The following is a 23,109-nucleotide window of genomic DNA, read 5'->3' on the forward strand; positions in this document are numbered from 1 at the left end:
ATTTAAACCCGTTTTTTTCAATTTTCCCAAAATATAGGTGATTTTCCGCTAATAATCCGTTTTGGAACCGGACGTATATATTAAAATATCGTTTAAATATATTAATATATAATCGTCCAATATATTCCCGAGGACGCCGTTAATATATCGTTGGAACGTGGCCGGGGCGCCCGTTAATCCGAATAAATACACCAATTATTCGAATAATCCAAATTTTGTACGAAAAATTATAAAATATTTATCCCTTTCGGTTACGTGTAATTTATAAAAAATTGCGCGCACGTTTATTTTAATAAACCATTTTATTCCGGATAAAAAACGGAATATTTTTTTAATTAATGGTAAAAAATACCGGTCCTATATTATAATAGCGTTTAATATTTTATAATCGACGTATAAACGTTATCCTTTAAAAATTTTCCGGATTATTAGGACCGGAATTACGGTTAACGACGCGTTTATTCGGATCCATTTTTTATCCATTATATCGATTATTTATCGCCGTAATTTTAATAATTAATCGCGCGGTATATGGTATAACCGGCCCCATAATAACGGCGGGGATTTACCGTCGTTATCCTTTTAAATCCGGATATAATGGTCCAATTCGCCCTTATGCGGGGGTAAAACCGAAATTTTACCGTCGTTAAATAAATTTTCGAAACCTTTTAATTTTGCGGGTAACGTCGCCGGGGGCCTTGCGTCGTTTTTATTTACCGCCGTTAAAATTAAAACCCGGGTTATATTTCGTAACGAAATAAAGGCGAATTCCATTTATTCGTTCGTATTTTTTTTTATTTTTCGGGCCGCGGCCAGGAATACGTTGTTTATAATTACCGTGGGTTTCCCGTTTTTCGGACGTAAGGATAATTCCTGCACGAATAACCCTTTAACGGACCTTATTTTCAATTTTCCCTGGTTTGGGTTAAATACCATTTTCCGGTGGGTTATCCAAAGGAATCCCAGGAATAGGTTTTGCGTTAATTCCGGAATTATATAAAAAAATATCGGTGTGGACCAACCGTCGATATTTACGTCGCAATTACCTATTTCCCGTATATTAATTCGTATTTATCCCATTACCGTATTTAACCGGCGGATTTATAGTAAAAAAATTTTTATTATTCCCAATTTTTCGGTATAATTTTTATTTATAACCGCGTAATATTCGCATTTTAAATTTATTTATATAATAATAAATTTCGTTAAATTAATTAAAACCGGGATAAAAAATGGTCGTTTATTTATTATAATTTGTATTTTTTTTAACTGTTTTTTCCGATTTATATTTATTAACGTATTATAGGGTGGTCCGGGCCCGTCGCGTCGATTTTCCCCTGGGTTAAAATTATAACCCAAAATTAATTTTTTCCTTTTTCGGGGTTATTTAACGTCGGACGTATAACCGGTGCGAATTGGTAATTTTGGGTGTAATAGGAGGCGGACCCGCAACGGAAATAGGCCCCCGTTTTACAACGTCGTTGGAATTTTTAAACGGATATTTATAAAGTTTTATTTTTCCTTTTATTTTTATCCAATCGGCGTTTTTTTCGTTTTTTATTAACGTTATAACGGTTTCGGTTAACTTTTATCGTTAATACGCCCGTTATTATTATATTTTTTAAACTTGTTTATAAGGAATTTGGGAGGGGGGCGTTCCGTTTTTAACCGAAACGTTTATCCAAATTAATAATTTTTAAATTTTGGATAATATAGCGGTATATAACGATAAATCCGTGGTAGGAGTCGGAAACGATACCCCTTTTTACCGACGCCTTTTTTATCCGGTTAACGACCCGGAAACGCAAATAATTGGCCCGTATTTCGTTTAATTATTCGAAACCCCCGGCCGCAGTAAAAAAACGTTCGAATTTGGTGAGGAAATATGCGAACGATTCGCCGTATCGTATTCGGAATACCTCCAATTCGGCGAAGGTTTGGGTTTTTTTATAAAAATCGTCGTACGTACGTCCCAAATATTCGATAAAATCCTCGTAATTATATTCCTTTCCCGTACCTTTTATTTCGTAAAAAAAACGGACGATATTTTATATTATAATAGTAAAATTAAATTATACGTATTCGAATTAATCGCGTTAATTTCCGATAAATTCCGCGTCGCGTATTAATTTATACGAAATAATTTATTTTTAAACTGTAAACGCAACCGGTGCGCCGTCGTATAATGGGGGGTTACGTAAAAGTTTTTTTTTAGGGCGTTGTTTTTGCGCGATCGCGTTTGCGTTTAAAAAATATAATTGCATTTAAACGATGCGTTTTTCTAATATCGCGATATTCGCGACCAGGTTTTGGTAAAAATCGTAAATTTCCTTTCCCGCGCCTAGTTTTGGGTTGGCCATTATTATATTTAAATTTAAACGTTAATAAATATTATAGGGTAAATTAACGGTTTTAAGACCGTTAAATATCCTTATTGGTATTATTATTAACGCTGGGGGAAAAGGGAGGAAAAGGTGCATGTCCGGGTCGTGGTAATATCCTTCCCTTTATATATTATCCCTAACCCGCTTTTGTATCTTATTACGTAATACGTGCCTTAGGCACGAATCCATAACAGTTTCCCATATTTGTAAACAATGGATAACCGCAAACAATTTTTTATCGTAAATAATATAATTGCGTTAAACCGTCGTTAATTTAACGGAATGGAATATTACCGGTTTTTATAACCCGTTTTTCCCTTTTTATATTAATACCCCCCCGATAATTACGCCGGAATAATCCGTTTTTATTTTCGTTTCCGTTTCGTCGTTTTATTGGGTTAATATTGGCGTTTATAAAAATATTTGTTTAAATGCTTTAAAAATAACGTTTTCCTCCGGTATCCATTTAAACGGTATTTTTTTTAGTAAATCGAAATAAGGGCGTCGTTAAACCCGAATATCCGTTTATAAAATCCCGGTAAAAATTTGCAAATTTTAAAAAACCGCGCAGTTTTCGTAATTTCGTCGGGATTTCCTATTCCCGGATCGCGCGTAATTTTTCCGGATTAATTTCCACGTTTATATTAACGTATATAATAAACCCCAAATATTTAACGGAAATAATTGCGAACGCGTTTTTATCGAAATTTAAATTTAAACCCGCTTTTTTTAATTTTCCCAAAATATGGGTAATTTTCCGCCAATAATCCGTTTTAAAACCGGACGTATATATTAAAATATCGTCCAAATATATTAATATATAATCGTCCAATATATTCCCGAAAACGCCGTTAATATATCGTTGGAATATAACCGGGGCGCCCGCTAATCCGAATAAATATACCAACCATTCGAATAATCCGAATTTTATGCGAAAAATTGTCAAATATTTATCCTTTTCGGTTATACGTAATTTATAAAAAATTGCGCGTACGTTTATTTTAATAAACTATTTTGTTCCGGATAAGGAACGGAGTATTTTTTTAATTAATAATAAAAAATACCGGTCCTATATTATAATAGCGTTTAATATTTTATAATCGATATATAAACGCTATTTTCCAAAAGTTTTCCGGATTATTAGGACCGGGGTTACGGTTAACGACGCGTTTATTCGAATCCATTTTTTATCCATTATATCGATTATTTATCGCCGTAATTCCAATAATTAATTGCGCGGTATATAATATAAACGGCCCTATAATAACGGCGGGGATTTACCGTCGTTATCCTTTTAAATCCGGATATAATAATCCAATTCGCCTTTATACGGGGGTAAAACCGAAATTTTACCGTTATTAAATAAATTTTCGAAACCTTTTAATTTTGCGGGTAACGTCGCCGGGGGCCTTATATCGTTTTTATTTACCGCCGTTAAAATTAAAACCCGGGTTATATTTCGTAATAAAATAAAAACGAATTTTATTTGTTCGTTCGTATTTTTTTTTGTTTTTCGGGCCGCGGTTAGGAATATATTACCTATAAATACCGTGGATTTCCCGTTTTTCGGACGCAAAAACAATTCCTATATAAATAATTTTTTAACGGATTTTATTTTTAATTTTCCCTAATTTAAATTAAATACCATTTTCCGGTGGGTTATCCAAAAAAATCCCAGGAATAAATCCTGCGTTAATTCCGGAATTATATAAAAGGATATTAGCGCGGATTAACCGTCGATATTTACGTCGCAATTACCTATTTCCCGTATATTGGTTCGTATTCGTCCCGTTACCGTATTTAACCGGCGGATTTATAGTAAAAAAACTTTTATTATTCCCAATTTTTCGGTATAATTTTTATTTATAACCGCGTAATATTCGCACCCTAAATCCATTTATATAATAATAAATTTCGTTAAATTAATTAAAACCGGGATAAAAAATAATCGCCCATTTATTATAATTTATATTTTTTTTAATTATTTTTTCCAATTTATATTTATTGGCGTATTATAGGGTAATCCGGGCCCGTCGCGTCGGTTTTTTTTTAAATTAAAACTATAACCCAAAATTAATTTTTTCCTTTTTCGGGGTTGTTTAACGTCGGACGTATAACCGGTATAAATTGGTAATTTTGGGCGTAATGGGAAACGGACCCGCAACGGAAATAGGCCCCCGTTTTACGGCGTCGTTAAAATTTTTAAACGGATATTTATAAGATTTTATTTTTCCTTTTATTTCCATCCAATCGGTATTTTTTTCGCTTTTTACCAACGTTATAACGGTTTCGGTTAATTTTTATCGCTAATACGCCCGTTATTATTATATTTTTTAAATTTATTTATAAAGAATTTGGGAGGGGGGTATTCCGTTTTTGGCCGAAACGTTTATCCAAATCGATAATTTTTAAATTTTGGGTAATATAGCGGTATATAACGATAAATCCGTGGTAAAAATCGGAAACGATATTTTTTCCTATTAACGCCTTTTTTATCCGGTTAACGACCCGGAAACGCAAATAATTGGCCCGTATTTCGTTTAATTATTCGAAACCCCCGGCCATAATAAAAAGGCGTTCGAATTTAATAAAAAAATGTACGAACGATTCGCCGTGTCGCATTCGGAATACCTCCGATTCGGCGAAGGTTTGGGTTTTTTTATAAAAGTCGTTATATATATATTCCAAATATTCGATAAAATTTTCGTGGTTATATTTTTTTCCCGTACCTTTTATTTCGTAAAAAAAACGGACGATATTCTATATTATAATAATAAAATTAAATTATATATATTCGAATTAATCGCGCTAATTCCCGATAAATTCCGCGTCGCGTATTAATTTGTACGAAATAATTTATTTCCAAATTGTAAACGTAACCGGTATACCGTCGTATAATGGGGGGTTACGTAAAAGTTTTTTTTTGGGGCGTTGTTTTTACGCGGTCGCGCCTGCGTTTAAAAAATATAATTGCATTTAAACAATACGTTTTTCCAATATTATAATATTCGCGATTAAATTTTGGTAAAAATCGTAAATTTCCCCTCCCGCGCCTGGTTTTGGGTTAGCTATTATCGTATTTAAATTTAAACGTTAATAAATATTATAAAATAAGCCAACGGCTTTAAAACCGTTAAATATTTTTGTTAGTATTATTATTAACGTTGGGGGAAAAGGGAGGAAAAAATGCATATCCGGGTCGTGGTAGTGTCCTTCCCCTTATATATTGTCCCTAACCCGCTCTTATATCTTATTACGTAATACGTGCCTTAGGCACGAATCCATAACATTTTGCTTTATTTAATTTAATAAAATTTATAAAAAAAAGTAAAATAAAATTCTTTAATAAATTGATAAAACCATGCCTAAATCATACTTTCTTTTAATTTTACCAACATTTGCGTAAATTATTCAGGTTTTTAACAAAATGTTAGCTAATATACAAATATTAATAATACTTTTATTTAAATCGATAATTGCATACATTTTGCAATATTAGGTTTATTAAGCTATAAATACTGTAACTAACATTAAAATTAATATTATATACCATTATTCAAAATAAAAATTAAATATAATGAAAAATTACACATTTTACTTAATATTTTAATATTTTTCCATATACAGTAACTATTAAAACGCGGCCGGCATTCAAATGATTAACAAACCCCAATTAATTTAACGCAAATTACTATATATTTTTATAATTTTTATTTGTTTTTTTATTCGAATATTTAATTATATATTATAATTACACCATTTTCTTTTGCTATTATAATGCGAATATATTATATATACCCGCTATAAACGGTAAAATATTACAAATTATCCTTATAACAATAAAATAATTATCAGCGATATCGCAATATTAGGTATATTATTAATAATACCGTTATAAACGGCGAAATGCGACAAAATGTCCTCAAACTAGAACGAGCGCGATCTTTTCGGCCAATATAATTGGTCGAAAAACCATGTGGCTGAAAGGTACATGGAGCGCTCGGTCCCCACTGCGAAGCAGGGGGGTCTAGTCTGAGCACTGAGACTAAAAAATTGTATGGGTTTAGCAAAAGGAAAACGTTAACGAAACGGCGAGCGCAGGTTTGGCGGAAATAAAAGGGAACGAAGGCGTCCGTTTTTGGACGCCCCAGCTTCCGTTTTTGGACGCCTGGGATCCCAAAATCAATCACTTTTCTCCTCGTACCGATTTAGTAAGGGCCGAACTAGTATTTAGGTGGGTGACCACTGGGGAATCCTCGGTATTGTATGTTTTGTTTTTTCACTTTTTTTCTTTTTTTACAGAAAAACGACAAAGCAGCCAAAAACATACATATGAAAAAAATGAAATAGCGACAATAGCTCTATTCCCTGTCGCCCTCTCTGAGCGGGGCAGCCGGCCTCGGTATTTTTACGTTTTTACGGGCCTTCGCCCCGATGCGCTGCTGCGCTCTCCTGGTGTTGCGAGCTCTGCGGTTTTTGTTGCTGCTCCTGCTGCTGCGGCTGTTTGCGGCGCTCGCCTTTACCATATTTAACTGTTGGTACTATATTAATATAAACAGATGCAGGAATTATTCACCGCGGCTGTCCACGTAAGCGCTGTAAAGCGCGCAAAGTTTTCGATGGAGATTTGTTTACTATCCATTACATTATGTATAAAATTAGGTTTGTTTAGATTATTTCTTTTGGACGGAAAGAGTCATGTAGCTAAATTTACTTTTCTGGTTGTTCCTGCTGCTGCTGCTACCACTGCCGGTATCGGCAAGAGTGGCTGTTGTTCAAAGTCAGCGAAGACAAGCCAGGAATCAAGGTTAGTGGAATTCTTTTCGTTGTTGTATCAAATGGTTGCGCGGCACGAAAACACCTGGGGGTTCCTCGACCTACCTCGACAAACAAGGAAGGTACATACCTTGTGTAGATGAGTAGGCATGTACCTGATTATCACTTGTATATCGCTCCTTCCCATCGCGCCAAACTACGTAGTTGATAATGCATCCTACCACTCAGCAGATTAGGGTTCCAGGCAGACACATGTGGTACGTATGTTAATGATCGAAATTTTGTTATTGGAGACAATGGGAGGAATGAACATCTCCATCCCTTTTGGAGTGAAGGTCTCCATTTTTATGGTGGTGTTAGTGGGAAATGTTGTTTGGTAGCTACCCAGAGTACTTATACACATATTAGCTAGAAAAGAAATAATGTTGAGGCTGGTTTTTAAGTGCGAGCATTGCGAAGACCTGTAGGGACTTTTCTAACACTACACTGCGTTGAGTTCGCTGCTAAGTTGACGCCCCAAAGATTCAGGACATCATGAAGGCAATTCACTTTTGGTGTCTGGCGTTGCTTGATTGCTTACACTTATGCTGCTGCAGTTCTTTTGTAACTGGAGGAATAGAAAACAAGCTGCACAGGAGATATAAGTTTTGAAGAATGTTTCCCATTTCCCTCCTTCGACCCCATCACAAATTTCGATGTTTTGTGGGTGACGCGGAGGTGAAGAGTGATGCTATTCAGGTAGGTTTCAATGGTAGGAGAACGCAAGTAAGAAATGCTGGGGACTAGGGCGCCGGAACGATACAGCTCTGCGGCCGGTACAGGCCATCTGAGATATTGTTTCAGGCCAGTTGAACACGCACCAACACATATGAACTGGCCTCTATGGAGATGATTTGCTTTTATGCATGCGGAGGCAAGCAATAAAACTGCCTACACCTTTGACAAGCCTCTGTGTAAAATCCGGGTGCCGATTAGGGGGATCACCTGGTCCGATAATGGTCAAGACGGTAAAGACCAAAGCTTTTGTTGATAATGGACGAAGCTGGCATACGTGCTTTCCTCGGTTGGGGTCCCTGGATCTTGGGAGATCTGTGGGGAAGATTAGATCCAAAGCTGCTGCATGCGTTAGCGCAAGACCCACGTGGGTCCGCGCCATGGATAATGCGAGCGCGAACTTCATCAGTGTGCGTCAATAGCGATTCGAGCATGTCTCGCGCAACAAAATTGACAAAGAAGTAGAACACGAGTAAGATATCCGCGAGGGCCCATACACACTACCACACCACTAATTTACAGTATGGCGTCCCTGCGAAATTGGCGCATTCAGGCAGTTTTGGCTGCTCCTGATTGGTAGCGACGAACCTTTAGGCCTAGAAGTGAAGAAGCAGTTGCCCTGGCTTGTATGAATGGATGGCAAGTACGCGCGATACGTGCGCTACTTGGGGTATGTCACAAACTTTTCAAGCTAACGACCCTAGAATGGCGGTCTCTTATGGCCCCATATGCGGGCCCAGTCTCGGCGTTAAGCTGAGATCCATAAAGACCCGCCCCCAACATGAAAAAAGCTCAACTTAAGCGCGTCAGCGAGCAATCAGCCCTGAGCGATATAAGCCATGTTTTGGGACTATGTTTCAACAATTCAGACGGCCCAATGGTCTAGTAGCATGATTCATCCTTCGGGCTTAACAACCCATCTCTTCAAACGAGGTTGGATGAGGTCCCGGGTTCAATTCCCGGTTGGGCCCTCCAATTCTTTTTTTTGGAGACGGTTAAATCATTAAATCGTCATTATTAGCGATCGATTCTCTGCTGCGTCAACAATCACTCACCCTTTTACAAAAAAAGGGCAGTCTACATACATCACCGGTGGACAGGGTGTGGAAGAGTGCAATAATGTTTGCTGGTAGAAAACTTGTTTTTATTTGGCGACCCGAGGTTAACTTTTTAATGTTATATACAGAACAGGCTAGCATACTAGTTTTCATTTTTTCTCGGTCGGAATAAATCTTTCGTGTCTACTCTATCGACGTATGGCGATACCTGGCTGCTGTGTTGGTAGGGAATGACTGCGGAGTTCACATGATGACAGTGCTGATGACCAGAGCCCGTCTATGGAGCCTTGTCAGCGCACCTCGCATCTTTTTTTCCCACAAGGGTCACAGTAGGTAGCCCCACATTGGTCCACCCATATCCACATAAGCTCACACAACACGTTGTCTCCCTAAATTTCGAGTTTTATGGTCTCCCACGAAGATCCACCGTTGCGGCTCATGATGCCCTCGTTTCGCCCCCCATTTCAACATCCACCGGCCCAATGGTCTAGTCGTATGATTGTCGCTTCGGGATTACCTCCCATCTCCGAGAACGAGGTTGTGACAGGTCCCGGGTTCAAATCCCGGTTGGGCCCTTTCCCTTCAATCCATTGTTGTTGTGAACCATATTAAGTGGTATGATCAGCATTTTTTGTATTTTTTGACACGTAAACCCTCTCCCTCATGCATCGGTATCGGCTGGTGAGCATGACTTGTTGATCTTTTGTTCAAAGGACTGTCGCTGGACTCTACCGTCAGGCGGAGGTAGGGGTCCTAGAGCTACGGCCATACCGTCCTATCTAGACCCAGCTGCGCATGGCGAATAAACAGCCTTTAACTAGCCAGGATAGGACTGAGACTAACACCCGTTGCTACAGTATGTAAGTGGTCTTCGTAGTAACTCAAAAACAAGCAAACTCCAGTCACTTTTTCGAAGGCCCCCTAAAGGCCTATTCGGTCATGTGACACTATTTGATGACAGGCAGACATACGTACATCAAATATTTTTAGCCCTTCTGATTAAACGATACCATCCTCTCACATGGGATGAACACGCCGAAATTGGTGCTAATTGACTAATGTCGTTTATCTATGTGCCGACCACATGTCCCTTTCGCCCTCCTTCGCCGACATCAGCGAATCCCCATACTGCACCCAACCATTCCAACGACAAGCGCGAAGAGATGTTTGCAAATCCCCAGAGGCTTTTTTTTTTTTTTTTTTTTTTTTTTTTTTGTTATTGAACACTAATAGGTGCAAACTAATGAGGGGATACATTGTATAGTGAGTACTATGTGGGGCGCCCCAAGCAAAGTATACGTTATGTTGGTTGCCTGGCCGTATGGCTCCAATAGATTTCTCACAATAGTGGCTAACCGAAATAAAGGTAAACCACACAAATTACCATAATACATCCGACATGATGGTAGTATGTACGAGATATTTGAACAATGAACTTGCGATTTTGAAGAGACGCAGGCAAAAAGCCAAGTGAGAAGAGAGGTATTAGAACAGTAGCCAAATAACATGAGGTGGGCAAGTGGCTGGTGAATATTAACTGCATCATTACCTATTCATGCATCAACACTGCATGCATGATAATGAGCACCATGGCAATGGTCACTATAGAGACAGATAAACTTTCCATTGCTAGGCCACAAAATAATAATGCCCTTGTGGCATGTATGCCAAAAATTCGTTTCCCCTATTTTCTCTATTTTCCGTCTTCTCTCTCGATCCCTCAAAAGCACTCATGACATACAAATCATTCAAGCCCATCTATCCAAACAAGGTATTCATCGAGATCCCCGAAAGCAGCCATCATGATTCCATCCACAGTCCTCAAGTCCCTGCTAGCAGCATCCTGCGTGCTCGGCCACCCAAGACTGGACAGAAATGCTCGTAGAGCAGGGGATCGTGACGTCTTCTACAGTGGCTCTCCCTCGCGCATTCACAGCCAGGAACACCGCACCAAGCGCACCCCGATACCCACACCACCCTTCGGGCCAGAATTCAAGACCCTCGCTCCCCGGGAACCCATGCCGACCATCCTTGCCCGGGACGAGCATCAAATCATCCCCCTCCCCCTCCCCCTCCCCACAATCGGCATCCCTGGAATCCCCTGCTGCAAGCCGACCAGCACCGCGGTGGTGGTGACGACCACGACGGTGACGACCTCCAACCCGACGGGGATCGCCGCGGCGCCCTTCTCCTGTGACAAGTACGGGTACCTGATCCAGGGCACGACGCTGTACCGCGTAGACCTCCGGGCCGGGACCATCGTGAGCCTGCGCAGCGACGTGGGCGACCGCACGCCCGTCAACGCCATGGGCTACAACGTCAAGGACAACATGCTGTACGCGCGGCAGGCGGGCAGGAACGCGCTGATCAAGATGGACAACGCGGGCAACGCGGTCACGGTCGCCACGCTGCCGACGACCTTCGAGGCCGTGGTCGGCGACGTCGACACGGGCGGCCGCTACTGGTACGCCGTGCGCGGCGGCGGGCAGTACGCCGTGGTCGACGTCAACCCCACCTCGGCCAACTACAGCAAGCTGTGGGCGCAGGGCACGACGGCCGAGAACGGCCACGTCATCGCGGACTGGACATACGTGCCCGTGGCGGGCCAGTATTTGTGGACGATTGGCACGCAGGCGCCCGGGGGTGGGTCGTCGCTGATGCGCTTCAGCATGAACGAGCCGCGCGTCTGGGAGGTCGTCCGTAGCTACCGCGACTTGGTGGTTGATACGTTTGGCGCCCTTTACTCGGTTAACAACGGAACCATCTACGCGTCCGACAACCTAGGGGGTACCATTTATGGCTTTCCGATCTTGAACGGTGGCGGTAATTACTTTCGTGTATCGGCCGGTCCAAAGTCGAGCAGCAACGACGGTGCCCGATGCGTGATGAATATGGACGTCTAGGCTGGAGTTGGTCAGCTGGGACAATTTAGGCAGGCGGGTTTCTGTGTCATCGAGTACCCTCGATGGGATGGCTTGGATGCTGCCTGGTAACCACAATCACGTGCAAGAGATGCGCTTAAGAGTTTGACACATATATAATCAGGCTTACTTTAGCGCTTCTAATATATACACGAATATTGCGCAGATTATAGACATAGGAGACTACCGTCATCCAAACCATCCAAACCAACCACTATATACACCAGCTGACAGGTATTTGTCACAGTACCGTTATCCATTACCACATACCCATATGCCCCCCTCGCTCAAGCATCCAACCCCGCTTGAATCGCTTATTTGCCAGCACGGAACTGGTTAAACATGCTTGACATCCTGGCGTTCTGGCCAGGAGTGAACTCCTCGTAGCAAGAGTCGTCAGAGTAGTCCATGTAGTTGTGGATGGGGTCAAGACCGGGCTGGTTGGGGCAGCTGTTCCTGCCGATGGGGCAGCCGCTGCTGGCGCTGGCCTGGGCGGGAGTGTCGTCGACCAAGTCGCCCTGGCCGTTGCAGCCACCCTGGAACGTGTGGTACAGACCGAACCAGTGGCCGACCTCGTGCACGGCGGTCTTGCCCAGGTTGAAACGGTTGATGCTGCCGCCAGGAACGGTTCCAGAGGCAATGGTGCAGCCGTCCAGGCGGATGGTGGAGGCGGTGTTGGTGGCGGGGAAATAGCAGTAGCCCAGGACGCCGCCGGGAATGCTGGACAGGAAGTACAGGTTCAGGTCCTTGTAGGTTCCCTTGCGGAGAGCGGTCTTCATGGCCGTCTCGCTGCCGTCATTGGCCCAGGTGGGGTTGACGGTGCGGTCGGTGCCCTTGAGGACGAACTGGATGCCCGAGGGGGCGTAGTCCTCGTTCATGACGCGGAGCTGCTGCTGGATGGTGGCATCCTGTTGAGTAGATATATCAGTACTGGGCCTTGCGAAACAACTCTGCGGTCGGTACGTACAGAAAGGTAGCCGGCAGAAGCAGAAGTGGAGGTGGCAACGACGTGGACGTAGGTGTCGATGGTGAGGGCGCTCTGGCGGGCGGCAAGGGTGCCGTTGGCGGAAGCCTCGGCCTCGGCGATGGCCATGATGGCAGACGCCTCAATCAACTCCGGGCTGGGCTCGGGAGCACCACAGCGGAACTCGGTGTCGATGGCGAGGGCGCTGACGGACGAAGCCGCCAGGGCGAAAAGGAAGGACTTGACAAAGTTGATCTGCATGATTGCGGTGGACTGGGAGAGCTTGCTTCAGCTGCTTAAAAGAAATGCCGCTATAACTTAATATGCGGAACAGCGAGGGGACGAGTGATGCCGGAGATGATTGTGCTGGTAGTGTAGCGGTTGGATGATCTGGCCGATAGCTCCTGTCTTCCAGAAAAAAAGACGAGACTGAGAAGAGCGTCCATGGCTGCTTTTATGTTCAACATCGACACTCGTCCGCCAGGCCGAGGAAACGAGGTTAAAGGAGGCATCCCGCCGTCGACCACACAAGGCTTTGATCACGGTGTGGGACCGATGCCCAAGAGGCTAAGACACCTGCCGAATTGAACTTGCAGCGTGGCATCGCTGATGGGCGTCATGTCGAATGAAGCAGGTCGGCTAGTCGGCGTGACGGTGGAGCTCGAGCTCCCGGGCGGGCTGAGCTGAGATGGAGCTGGCTGGCTGTGAACGGTGGGTTTCATATTCTCCTTTGACGGGGAGTGAATCTAAATGGTGGGAGCGGTAATTCTGGTGGGCCTCTGGAAATCGAACGCCGCGGGCAAAGGACCAATAGTCGACACCAAAAGGCATCAGTATGGATAGAATAGAGGGTCGGTTGCTATCAAAAAGGCGAGTAAGACAGGGGGTTCGGAGAGGGCCGTGTGATATTATTGCTGCGCGTGTTCTGGCAAAAGCAATCCGTCGCGGCGTAGAAGGGAGATGGACAAGGCAGACAGACCTGCTGGATCAAGCCTAGCGGGCCCGAGGTTCGGCCAATTGCCTGCTTGAGATATCTGGAGGACTCGTGCTTGCGGCTGCAGGGGAACAGCCGCGCTCAGAATCCGGTAGTCGGCTGCTATCTTGGTTCCTGGACACAGCGGGGAAATAACGTCGGTTTGGTGTCCGCTTTTGGCAGGACCTCAAGCTGGAGTGTTACTGGCGACCTCTCCAGGAAAGTCCAATGTCCGACCTCAGCCTTGGCATGCCCCCCGCATAATCGCGACTGACTCTACCACTACCGAGCACCATTTCCCTGTCACCCACTGCCTTGCCGGTATATGTGGAATACGCCTACGTCTTGCCCAATCAAGGAAAATACGTGGGGTGGTGGCAGGGGGAGGACAAGTTCTTATCTTTAGAGGTTCTGATTTTATTGATTCCAGTGCAACACAGATTTTCTTGGCAAGGGGACGATCAATGCAAAGTTGAATTCTCAATCTCTCGTGTTGCCGTATTCAATCAATCAATACCCTCCCAAACCTCCTTTAAAACACAACCTTTGGCAACCTCGGCAGCCGGGAATTGACGATGGAGGATCGATAAGGAGAACGCACCCACATCATCCCCACCATATCTTTTTGGGCAGGTACCTATCGCTAATCTATCGATCACGTGCTCAAGCTTTGCTGTAATTCAGGGCACGGCTGGTTGCTTCGGGGCTGTAAGCCTGTAACGTATCGACAGGTGTGTGTCGGTCTTTGTTCGCATTCAGCCACGTGCGGCCAATGCCTTGAACCCCTTTTCACATCACCAGGCTCTGATATTCTGAGCTTCATTAAGTAACAAGCTTGTAAATATCACTTGCATCTTCATTCAGACGAAGGATTCTGATCGCATCCTTCCCGCCGATCAGTCAGAATCCAATCGTCAATACCATCCGAACTGTTGCTGCTTGGCACTCATTCCACCCCACAGTTTCTTGGTACGCACACAGGGATGCCACCGGCTCATGAAAATTGGTTGCGGAGAGACCCGAATCCTAAATTCTCCGGCCCTGGCAAAAATTCGACATTATAAATTGATTATGCGATTCAAGTCTCTGAGATTAACCCCTAAAAACCACGGAAACAGCCGGGAGGATGATCTGTTGCAGGCTATATTGCCGAAGTCACTGGCATTAGTCAGAGACGGGAGCTTTCGTCTTTTGGCTGTGTTCTTTAGTGCAACATGATCCGTAAGGGATATCTGTTGCAGTAGAGAGATCTTGGCATCACATGACCAGGAGAGCTTAGTCAGCGCTGGGAGCACCATTGTACGGTAGTGTGCGTCAATATCTGTCTGTCTCAAGCCAACCGGGGATCAAGCCACCCGGGATCACCGGCTATCGTCACGAACTCGTCACGAACTAAACCAAACGCCGAGATGGCTTGAAATTGAAGAGAAAAAAAAAACCCCTTATTGCAGTTCCGTATTGACCTGTCAACTCTATCAAAAAAAAACCCTCACAAAAAAGATAACCAACCACTCCACTCAGTCTATCAAACAGGAATCCATTTACCTTTCCTGGTTTCGACACTCAACAAAAATGTCAACTCCAAGCACCAGTGCAGTGTCTAGTCGGCGGCCGCTACTGATTGCGGCCAGCGTCACCTCCCTGCGAAGCAGAGGAAGTATTGGACTGCGTGGTGTTAATCCACCCGCTGACCATGTTCGTCAACCCGTCAATCCTGGCGCGCATCTCCTCGATAGACTGCATGACATGTGCATTTTGGTCCTGAACCTCTTTCCTGGCCACATCCCGGCATATGCCCTTTGCCTTCTTCGTCTGGATCTGCATTCGCTCATCTGACTGCAGTTGTGCCCTGATGCCGCAGAGCTCCTCTTTGATGCCAAATATGGCGTCGTCCATCGTCTGGGTTGTTGTCACACCCAGACCTGACATGCCCTTGGCCAGGTCCGAAAGGTTACTGCAACCCGCCTGTTAGTCGAGGTGTTCGTCCCCCATGAAGCCGCTCATTCGCCACCAGCTGAACTAAGGCTACCTACTCCTGTGGGTGTTGCTGCTGCGTTGAGTTTCTTGAAGGCTGAGCCTGCATCGAAACTGGCTGCTGGCTGCCACCGCGGTTGAAGGCGTTTCTTTGACTCATGGCGTGGTGTGCTTGCGTTGTGAGTGTTTGAGTGATGTTGTGTGTGACAAGATGCCTCTCTGGAAGAGCTGTGTCTGACAGTCGGTCCGAGAAGAGGCTCTGAAGAAAAAGAAGAAGAAGAAGCCATATCTGCTATTTATCTTTGTCGCAAAACATGTCCTTACCTCCGGCGGCCCCGTTCTCAAGATTTGCATCGAACATGGCTAGAAACTAACCTGTCAGGTCCTCCTGAGACATCACAGCAGGGTGTTAAGGATGGCAACGAAACGAAAGTTCTGGCGGTCAAGATACAAACGGAACCAAGTGCACATTTATTGTACTAGCATTGACAGCGCGACCATGCCAGACTAAGAAGTGACATGTTGCTGCAGAGGTCTAGTCATGACTCCCTGTGGGACAAAGCCTTGCCAAGCATGCAGCCCAACTGTCCTGCCATGCTACAAAGATTCTTACTCCAGATGTTACCACACAAAAGTCTTGGCATGGTTATAGCCTACGTCTGTCCTGAACCACATCATGCAGCATCAAAGTACCATCTTCAACGAACTCACGAAGAGAGACAGAGAGAGCTCCAAATCCCGACTTGCCACCGCTCTGCACGTCTGAGTCTGAGCAAACGGCTTTTACATTTACTCAACGTTCACTGGCTTAAAGTTAGACAAAGGGAATGCCGATCTGTTCTCATTCTTTCAACTTCCCTTTCTCAATCTATATAGATTGGGTTGTACAGCAGTCACAGTTGCATAGGGTTTACCGTCTTCCCTGTCCCTGCTTGAATGCAACGATTGATAAAATGTCGTCAACCTGCGCTCTGGCTGCACAGCCACAGTACCCCCGCATGCCTCCTGAGGTCAAAAGACAAGTGTGCCGGCAACCCACATCACAACCCTTGATTCAGCTTAGCAATGAGAGACAAGATAATCAAACATGCTCGCCACCAGCAGGTCGAGTTTTTGGAGCCACTGCCAGCCGTATGGCCCCTCAAGATTCCCAAATGAGGAAAAACGAAAAAGCAAGGAGCGTGAAGAAAAGCCAACGTGGTTAGGCTGTGCTATGTTCCATCAAATAATCAGCTAACGCAATCAAGGTTTGCCCCTAATTATACCAGACCGTTACACCTAACGCCTTTTCTCGTGAGGTGGAGCTAGTCACGGTTGACAGGCGCCCAGGCACGCCAATCCATAATAGAAACCATTGGGCCACGTTATAAATTGTTAACCTATATCACATTTTTATTTTACTCAGTTCTTTTCGCTGGTTTCGTGAAGAGATTGATCCCAAGGAACCCATTTCTGCGTCTGCCACGTCCTAGCACACAAAACTTCCTTTGGCGGAGTTAACTGCCAACTTATCCTCTCCGGAATTGGAGTTTCATCCAGCTCCGGACCCTTATCCCCCACAACGTCCGAAACAAAACCTTTCACCTTTTTTATTTTCTCCCCATCGGACATAGTGTATGATAAAGCTACGCTCGGCACCGCAGCTATTTTTCCAAAGCCGCGATACCAAAGATCTTTGGCGAAGAGCGTCGGCTCGCCCATATAACACTCTCCATCCTGCTCCATATTTCTCCGGAACCTGACGGGGTCGGCCTTGTGCCGTGGATCGGCGACGTCGCTGCTCCAGCTAATTCCGGGTCGGATCGCCGTCCGAAAAAGTGGCGCGGCATGGAAGGCCACGGCACCATTCCAGCACGCAAAGACCTGAAAGGGCCGGCGGGCGTCGAAACGCTCCCTAGAAAGAGCGTCGCTGGAATTGGGCAGGAGTTGTCCCGAAAACTCCCAGCTGCCGTTATGTGGAACCCTGAAAAAGGTGTCTCCGGCCAGCGTCCTCGAAACCCAGATATCGTAAAAGGTGCCCTCGAATATATAGTCCATGGCGCAGGTCATGTCGGCGTCCTGCACTTTCCGCTGATGTACGAGTTCGAGTATATCCTCAGTACATATGGCGACATCGTTAATAAAAATAATAGTCGTTTCGGTTGTGTAACGGCCGCTGTCCTGGGGTGACGGGTTCGTCAGGGGTGCCAAAACAAGGTTGCGGAGTCGTGCGAGGTTCATAATCCGGTCTTCGCCTTCGGTTCCGGGGTAAATGGCAGGATGGCGCAGGTAATATTTGGCGCCCATTCCCTCTATTTTGGGGCGAAGTGCCTGCAGTACATCGTAAACGCCGTCTGGTGTGCCTCCGCCTCCAACTAGCGATAGGGCACAGTAGGAGGGCCCGAGGAATCGCATAGCTTCTATAACCGAGGCCAAAAGTCGCGGCAGGAGTTCCACGCCCTCGTCACGGAGGTCCAGGGCGAACATGTAGTGAAACTTGGTCTTTTCAAAGAACTTTGGGTGAGGTTGGAGGTGTTGGTAACGTCGCACGTTGATGGCTGGACAATCGAATCGAGGCCGCGCCGTTGATTTAGGGTTGACGATAGTTTCAATGTATGATGCCACATCGCTATGGGATAGCAAGGGCACTGCATGACAACGCAAAGGTCATTTGAATGTCATAGCGAACAAGACCGCAATCGCGAATGTGGGCGCAATTTACCACAAGGCGCCTCCTGTACAGTTTGGTTTATTTGGAAAGGCATATTTCCAACGGCTGGGGCAGTCGGCCGCGCCATCCATTCCCAGTTATTTGGAGATATAGACGATTCGGTCCCTAAATGCATAAATAACAAAAGGGTAAAAGCGACGAAACCAACTTTGAACCAATTGCGCCTGTAAGCAACAACAACCACGCCTCTTTTTGCTGATTTTATAATCGACATTTTTTTTTTTTTAGAGAAAAAAAAAATTCGGAGCGAGTCTAGATAGGTGGCGGTGGTTTTTGGGCATTTCAGATTACACAAAGAATTTGATGGGTTGCTAGCATTGTTTTGACTTACAATCTTTACAGTAATCTTTTCCATTCGTTTGCATGGCCCCATGGTTTTATAAAAGGTCGTTTATATGTTGTTGGCCCAAAGGGGTTAACGTTGTTGTGTCAGTAAACGAAAGGGGAACATATGCCAAGATGCTTACCACTAGGGTGTTATGCAGTTTTTTATTCGAGGGATATGTAAAGTAGCCAATAATGGACAAACAACTTAGCGCCAGGGACATTAAGCGAGTCCGCCCTGTAACATTACCATTTAAATAACCGAGAATTCTGGCGCTTCAACGGCTTGGCTCAGTTATGTTAGTGGTCGCAGACTGCTGGCACCTCACCACACATCCATGTCGACTAGTAAACATGATCAAGCAAGAGAATAACGGCCGCAAGGGTAAATGTCGGTTGGCAAGGTAGGTATGTGAGGTATCTCATGGTCAGCCTGGGGGGTTATTCCTAAAGGCGCGTCCGTTCTTGACACTGTTGGTACGTTTTTGGACAAGTCGGACTGAGGCCGAGTGTTACTTGGTACTTTTTTCCAGGTAATCTTATAATTCACTCGCGGTCCCCAGAGACAGTGAGAACTACTCGCATGTTCTACAAACCACCAAGGGCTTTTTTTTTTTTTTTTTTTTTTTTTTTTTTTTTTTTAAGTTTGCTACTATCCAAAATCATATTTGGGCGCCTTCGTCGTCCTATCTTATTTTTATTTACATATCAAATCCTCTGCCTGACACCTTTGTCGATGCTATAGTCATCGCAAGTTTCCGATATGTATTTAATGTGCGGGCTATATTTGACTTGTGGCTTATACGCCGTCCCTGGAACGGCAGCCGTTGCTTTCCCAGGCGCAGCGCCAACTAGGACAATACAGGCTACAACTAGGTCTGCATTAGAGCCACGACAAGCTGCTACTCCCTCACCCTTCATCGACCCGGGTGGCCGCATCCGGGGCAACGTCGTGCTAACCACGTTGAGTACCTATACCGGGATAACAACTGTGTGTAGCTACACGAGCGGGAATAAAAACGCTCCGCGCTTTGCTTCCGGCGGCTTCGACTATCGGGTCGATCTGCAGCACTCCCTCTTTGGTATCTGCGAGACCGAGGTCGAAGCAGCAACCAAGTGCAATTTGAGAGTCGCATGTTTTGATGACCATACCTGCACAAGTGAATGTGGGAATTTGTATTCAAAATTCCGACAACCAAAAACTGGCTATCTAATAGTATAAATCTTCTATTTATAGAGGGGTTTTTTTTTGTGAAAACTCTTAAATAAATTCCTATTTTTATTTTACAAATTCGAGTAAAAATAGTACAAGTATTTTGTAAACAGCATTTTACAAGACAGTTAGCAATATATTTAGTACGATTGAGTCTGACTGGCTGCTCGCTTTAACTAATAATAAACTAATTTTTGAAACCAAAAGATAAAAATACTTACAAATTGTTAGTAAGCGAAATATTCTAAAAGATATAAAATAATAAAGAAAATCTTGTATTTAAAAATAAAAAAAATATTTAAATAGATATTTTTTTTCGAAATGTCAAGTAAAATCGGTTATAGTTGAATATATTTTTCAGTTTTTTACAGTATAAATTTTAACAAGGAGATTACAAAAACAAACATTCAACATGTACGGTTTCCATAAGCAAAACAAGTGAAAAAAAAAACCAGGAAGGTCGAGACGGATGGCAGCGAGGCAGGGAGGACTGCACAAGTTTCTTGAAGGAAGGGATTCAGCTATGAGGGCAAAGTCAAATGCCTACCCTAGTCAAGCAGCACCAGATAACGGCTAGTAGTGAAGCAATTCCGTCATCAGAACCGAATCAGTGGTCTATGGAATCCGAATGAGAAATGACGCGTGCAGAAAGCCTCGGCCCTGGAAAGTTGTCCTGGTGCTGAGGTGAGCTTGGAGGTTGTGGTGAGGTTGGGGAGGGTTTGACTTGGAGAATCAGCTTAAGACCTTGAATCGAAGAGGAGAGATGTGAACTAAATATGATCATACCAAAGTACGTGCTGTGGCTGCCAGATTTGGGCATATCCACCCTATTTCCCCTGCACTGCAAAGCACGGATTCCCATTTGGTGGCTTGTTGGAATTGTTGTTCACCACAGCGTCATGAAAATCACATGCAAGATATGGTCTAAATTAGTCTCACTGAAATTAAAGATTATCTATTTCCAAGAAACCAAACCTCACAGCAGACAGACTCATGCCCCTCACGGCGCCACGCTGACAGCACTTCCACCCAAGTTGCTCAAGCACTTGACGTTGCCGCTCGGCTGCTTCGTGCTCCTCGCACTAAAGGTAAAGTCGCCGTTGCCGGCGCTCGTCATGGTCTGCGAAAAGGCGCCGTCCCGGTTCGAGTACTGCAGCACCATGCTCGACGCGACCTGCCCATTGCTCCCAGCGACGGATCTGCACGACGCCGCCAGCGTCCCGCCCTGGCTGTTGGTCCAAGTCAGCGACTGGAACGTGACCGTGTCCGCGACCACGGTGCTGGTGGGCGACGGAGTCGCGGTCGCGGTTGTGGCGGTGGGCTCCGGCGACGGGTCGGTCGACGGCGGCGGGCAGGAGCTGGTGTTGAAGACGGCGACGCCGCTCTGCGGGAAGGGCGTCAGCGGGCCCCAGATGTTGGTGCCGTCGAAGCCCAGACCATTGGTGGCGTAGTCCATGTCCTGGAAGTAGTGCTGGGGCGGCGGCAGGCCCGGCGTCGTCAGCTCGGGCTGGATCCACTCGGTGACGGGCGTCATGTACTGGCCGGCCTTGATGCCGTTCTTGGTGGTCTTGACGCCGTTGTCCGACATGAAGAGGTACTGCTGGGTGTACTTTGTCGGCGCCGTCGACTTGGCCCGGAACTCGAACTTGTTGCGCACCTGGCCCGCCCGCGTGGCCGCGGCGCCGATCTCCCGGAGCGTTGTTTTGCCAGTGCACACGTCGATGTCGACGGCAGACATGGTCACGCTCGCGGCTTGGGCGGACGTGTACCCGATCATCTTGGTTTCTGCGGATTCGACGTCCGCGCCGTCGTTGAACACGCCGATGAGCGCGTCCTCGACTCGGATGTAGGTGGGGTCACCGCGGCTGGGGTCGGTGGTGATCTGCACGTTGGTGGCCACGATCTCGTAGGCATAATATGTGTTCCCGCGCTTGAATCCACTGTACTCGATCCAGTCGCCGGGAACCAGGGGTGCCATCACCAGCGGGTCGACAGCCAAGCTAACAAGCCCCGTTCGGTCAGTACAATGTCGTCGACCTTTGTTGTAGGAGCGTGAAAGGCTTGGCAACACTCGACTTACAAAGTGCCTTGTTTCGTCCCTCCAGACAGCACAGGCCGCTGAGAATCAGGACAAAGCGGATCGCTTGCGTTGCGCGGAACGCACATGGGAAAGCCAGAAAAGGACGTGATGCTGGGGTTCTCCGGGTCTGCTGTGAAGAAAGGATCGGCGTCGTAGACGACACCAAACATGCCCGTGGGGTCATTGATGCGAATGTCGATTCCATTCTTCATGCCCAGTGTACCGTCCGCGTTGATCTTTTCAATGTAGCCGACGCCAGCTCCCAGGGAGAACTGGTTGATGGAGATCTGGCCTGCAATGGGCACTCCATTGACGTAGTTGCCCACAACCTAGCATTTGTACTTTTGTCAGTCGAGTTTCTCGCAGAGAAAAGCCAAGAAGACTGAGATGCACTTACAGAGATTTCGTAGCCAAGGAACTTTGAGGCCGACCCAACGAAGTCCTTCCACGGCACAAAGGTGGCAGGAAAGGCAACCTGGAGGTTCTGGGGCACAGTGACGCTTTGTCCTAATACATCCACAAAACCTCCAGTGTTGAAGGAGTCATCGTTTGCCGTGGCACTAAAAGAAAATACGCAAGCTGTCAGTAAGCATACCCCCCCAGAGGGATGGTATATGGTCTGGGTATTGGTATAAAGCCGGCAATGACATGCTCACCCTTCGAAAGCACCAATCAGGAGCAGCGGCACATCTTGCGCTCCAACGAACGGAGACACCGCAAGAGCGGCAACAAGAAAAGTGAGAAGGCGGAGCAGGGTAGACATGGCCAATGTGCATGTGACTTCTTTATGTCACGCCGGGATATCTTGAGAGGAAGCCGAGTTGGGCTGAGTTGTGAGCTGATGACCAGCACCAGAAGAGCGCCCAGAGGCCGTCTATAAAAGCTCCAAGGAGCAACGGATTCTGTCCAAGAACCCATCGGAGGATCCAATAGAAGTTGCATGCGTCAGCCGCCGCAG

At 45.5% G+C, this 23,109-nt stretch overlaps 5 protein-coding genes across 5 annotated transcripts; 1 reads left to right on the top strand and 4 right to left on the bottom strand.

The window, feature by feature from the left end:
* Positions 1 to 10,794: 10,794 nt before the first annotated feature.
* Positions 10,795 to 13,177, top strand: PpBr36_01471 (uncharacterized protein; the record flags this gene model as incomplete). The annotated part of the gene is given in 3 exon segments (XM_029888657.1): positions 10,795 to 11,815; positions 12,328 to 12,872; positions 12,887 to 13,177. 3 exon segments carry the CDS (start codon positions 10,795 to 10,797, stop codon positions 13,175 to 13,177), a joined length of 1,857 nt encoding a protein of 618 aa, XP_029751534.1.
* On the bottom strand, positions 12,228 to 13,138 carry PpBr36_01472 (uncharacterized protein; the record flags this gene model as incomplete). Its single annotated transcript, XM_029888658.1, has 2 exons — positions 12,228 to 12,821; positions 12,881 to 13,138. The coding sequence occupies 2 exons, from the start codon at positions 13,136 to 13,138 to the stop codon at positions 12,228 to 12,230; spliced, it is 852 nt and encodes a 283-aa protein (XP_029751535.1).
* Positions 13,178 to 15,464: 2,287 nt separating the features above from the next.
* PpBr36_01473 (uncharacterized protein) lies at positions 15,465 to 15,984 on the bottom strand (the record flags this gene model as incomplete). The annotated part of the gene is made up of 2 exons (XM_029888659.1): positions 15,465 to 15,804; positions 15,884 to 15,984. The coding sequence occupies 2 exons, from the start codon at positions 15,982 to 15,984 to the stop codon at positions 15,465 to 15,467; spliced, it is 441 nt and encodes a 146-aa protein (XP_029752114.1).
* A 1,241-nt stretch (positions 15,985 to 17,225) lies between these two features.
* On the bottom strand, positions 17,226 to 18,649 carry PpBr36_01474 (uncharacterized protein; the record flags this gene model as incomplete). The annotated part of the gene is made up of 2 exons (XM_029888660.1): positions 17,226 to 18,451; positions 18,526 to 18,649. 2 exons carry the CDS (start codon positions 18,647 to 18,649, stop codon positions 17,226 to 17,228), a joined length of 1,350 nt encoding a protein of 449 aa, XP_029752115.1.
* A 2,422-nt stretch (positions 18,650 to 21,071) lies between these two features.
* PpBr36_01475 (uncharacterized protein) lies at positions 21,072 to 22,914 on the bottom strand (the record flags this gene model as incomplete). The annotated part of the gene is made up of 4 exons (XM_029888661.1): positions 21,072 to 22,071; positions 22,152 to 22,480; positions 22,549 to 22,711; positions 22,808 to 22,914. 4 exons carry the CDS (start codon positions 22,912 to 22,914, stop codon positions 21,072 to 21,074), a joined length of 1,599 nt encoding a protein of 532 aa, XP_029752116.1.
* Positions 22,915 to 23,109: the final 195 nt, after the last annotated feature.

This window comes from Pyricularia pennisetigena, chromosome 2 (assembly GCF_004337985.1).
Source record: "Pyricularia pennisetigena strain Br36 chromosome 2, whole genome shotgun sequence".
NCBI lineage: Eukaryota > Fungi > Ascomycota > Sordariomycetes > Magnaporthales > Pyriculariaceae > Pyricularia > Pyricularia pennisetigena.